Raw genomic sequence first — 2,862 nt, forward strand, 5'->3', positions numbered from 1 at the left:
ATGATTTAACTAGGTAAAAATGTGTAATGTACAAGTATGTAACATGTTTGTAAGTGACAAGTATATGTCACATATTAGATGATTAACCGTTGTATAAATAAGCATATTATTAGGGGTTTTTAGGTATCAACAATATAAGGACAAGCATGGACATGCATCGTGAATAAGTATAAGTATGAATTACAAATAAGGATTCGATGTACAATGAATTCGAACGTATGAACATGTATGAATATGTAGATGGTGAATTTAAAGAAATACGAATTTTATTTATGATCCAAGTCTCGGTTTTTACAACGAAAAGACGACTACAATAATACAAGATTTCCAAAAATAGCATTACAAGGCGAGCTTTCTAATTATGGAAAGTATGAAAAAGCAGGGCGTTACAGATATTTTCTATTATATATAGATGGAAAAGTCAAATACTTGGTTTCATGTCATTTGTATACTAATTCTAATCATTTGTGGTATTCAAAAGACATATATTGAAGTTTGGACAACGGAGTAGTTCTACTTCTCAGACAATACTATCGTCTCAGAGTATTTTTCCATTACATAAAGAATTTGTAACTGAAGGTGTGAAGAAACACGTTGATGAGATTAGCGAGATAGAAGAGGTTTCACTTCTTTGTATATAGTTTGGTTATTTGTTTGGTCTGTCACCTGCGTGTTTTTACAGGAAGTGTGATGTGTTTTTACAGGAAATGTCTTGTGTTGTGGTTGCGACAATTAAGATTGTGCAAGAAGAGTATGGTTGGTTTTATGCTGCCTGTCGTAAGTGTTTCAAGAAGATGATGGGTAAAAGTGAATACTTTCAGAATGTTGAGAATGTTTCAGATGATATTCTTCGATTGCCTGCGACTTCTTTGGTTTGTATCAGATGCCATACTGAATGTACATCGATCACCACAAAGTAAGCAATGATGATTATTTAGATTTATATTTATATAAGTAACATTCTAAGACTCATATTTGAATATAGTTTTGCAGTTTACTTAGTTAGTTGTGTATATTTCAGGTTCAAGGTGCAAGTGCGGGTTCAGGATGAGAGTGGTAGTGTTTCTTTTGTTATGTTTGATAGAGATGTTCAGAAGCTTCTTGGATTAGCGGCGAGTGACATAAGAGAGAGGCATGTTAAGGCCAATGATACTGGATTCCTTCATGAGATATTTCGATTGGTTGATAAGAAGGCTGCTTTTAAGATTGATGTTTCAGAGTTCAATCTTAAAAATGACTATCGTGTTTATACTGTGCAAAAAACAACTAAGGATCCAGTAATAATTGCTGAGTTGGTTGGTGGAGATGGTAATGGTGATGAAAATACTGATGAGGTAGCATATAAAATTACTCTTTCAATCTATTTATTTTTCTTTTGAGTTTTAAACACTGGATTGTGTACTTTTTTATATGATATCATATATTATGATCCTTTAGGTTACTCAAGAGGTAGCTGACGTTAAAGACGTTAACCTTTCAGACTCTTCTCAGGTGTCTGCTGAACGAAGTTCAAGGGTGAGTATTTATTTTTAAAGTATGTTTAGTACGTTTAAAAAGAGTTCATTATTTTATTAAATGAGATCAATAGTTGTTTTGTGATCTGTTGGAAGGATGTTGTCTCTGTTACGGCCGACTCTTCAGTCGTTGAAGTTGAAAAGGATTCTGGATCAAGTCCCAATGGAAAGCGGATGGCTCAAGATGCTGATGTTGCCAACGTTGGTGAGCTATCCACTAATGTGAGAAGAACCCGGAAGAATCTGACTAAGGTTAACAATTAGATTCTTATGAAAAAACAATTGTTATGAGAGATAAGTAGAAACCACTTATTTTTGAAGAATCCTTGTGGTTTTTATTTATGTCTGTTAACTGTTGTTTTAACAAACTGTGGTTAAAAGTTTTGTTTGTAATGCCTACAATGATGAATATGTTATGTAATGTCTATTGGTTGAATATCAAGTAAGGTTAACCTTTATTATACATGTTTGGTGATATTGATGGACTGGATAAGTAGTAGGGTTGTATATTATTGTAAGATTGATGAATGAAAATTTAATCAATTGTTTAGTCGGAAAACTGTTAGGGTCTGAGATACATTAACATCTGTTAGAGGCTAAGCACTGTTATAGTCTGCTAACATCTGTTAACCCCTAACACTTGTTAAAGATCTGTTAAAGGTTAAGCACTGTTATAGGGTGCTTCAACAGACTATATGAGCTGTTGATCATCATCCGGTGTAATATCTGTTGGTGCATAGCAGAACTTAGGTTCATCATACATTTTGCTTCATCAGCAGAGGTTATAGCGTGCTATAACCTACTAACATCTGTTAACCCTTAAGCACTGTTAAAGATGTGTTAAAGGCTAAGCACTGTTATAGCGTGCTTCAACAGACTTTATGAGCTGTTGATCATCATCTGTTAAAGATCTTATATTATAGATCTTTTGTTGAATTGTCTAATATCTGTTGGTGTACAACAGAACTTAGGTTCATTATCCATTTTGCTTCATCAGCAGAGCTTCTCTTTAGCAGACTTTGCTTCAGCAGTCTTTGTGTTAACAGACCTTTCGGTTCATCAGCAGAGTTTGTTTGCCTCATGTGCTGAGGTTGTTTCGTTTAAGTGACAGACTTTTCTTTTAACAGTGGTTGTCTTCAACAGATGTTTTGGTTTGCAAAGTTTAGCGAAACAGATGTTGAGTTTGTCCCTTTGGTAGGAGCAATTTTTAAAACACTGTTATTTGTAATTCCAATTTGTATACTATTTTATTAATTTTGAGTGTTATATTTCTTTTTGTTGAGTGACCGGGAAATGTAATGGAAAATAGTAATGTTTAGATGCAAAATATAGTAATTTTTACTTAAAA

General features: G+C 33.5%; 1 protein-coding gene across 1 annotated transcript; it reads left to right on the forward strand.

The window, feature by feature from the left end:
• Positions 1-797: 797 nt before the first annotated feature.
• Positions 798-2,622, forward strand: LOC118485800. Its single transcript, XM_035982256.1, has 5 exons — positions 798-916; positions 1,022-1,334; positions 1,438-1,515; positions 1,611-1,766; positions 2,479-2,622. Exons 1-5 carry the CDS (start codon positions 798-800, stop codon positions 2,620-2,622), a joined length of 810 nt encoding a protein of 269 aa, XP_035838149.1.
• The last annotated feature ends 240 nt before the right edge of the window (positions 2,623-2,862 follow it).

Source organism: Helianthus annuus, chromosome 13 (genome assembly GCF_002127325.2).
Source record: "Helianthus annuus cultivar XRQ/B chromosome 13, HanXRQr2.0-SUNRISE, whole genome shotgun sequence".
Taxonomy (NCBI): Eukaryota; Viridiplantae; Streptophyta; class Magnoliopsida; order Asterales; family Asteraceae; genus Helianthus; species Helianthus annuus.

Coding starts and splice junctions, on each gene's coding strand:
- LOC118485800 (XM_035982256.1), top strand. CDS start 798: ATGGGTAAAAGTGAATACTTTCAGAATGTTGAGAATGTTTCAGATGAT. Junction 917..1,021: donor TGTACATCGATCACCACAAA/GTAAGCAATGAT, acceptor TGTATATTTCAG/GTTCAAGGTGCAAGTGCGGG. Junction 1,335..1,437: donor GTGATGAAAATACTGATGAG/GTAGCATATAAA, acceptor ATGATCCTTTAG/GTTACTCAAGAGGTAGCTGA.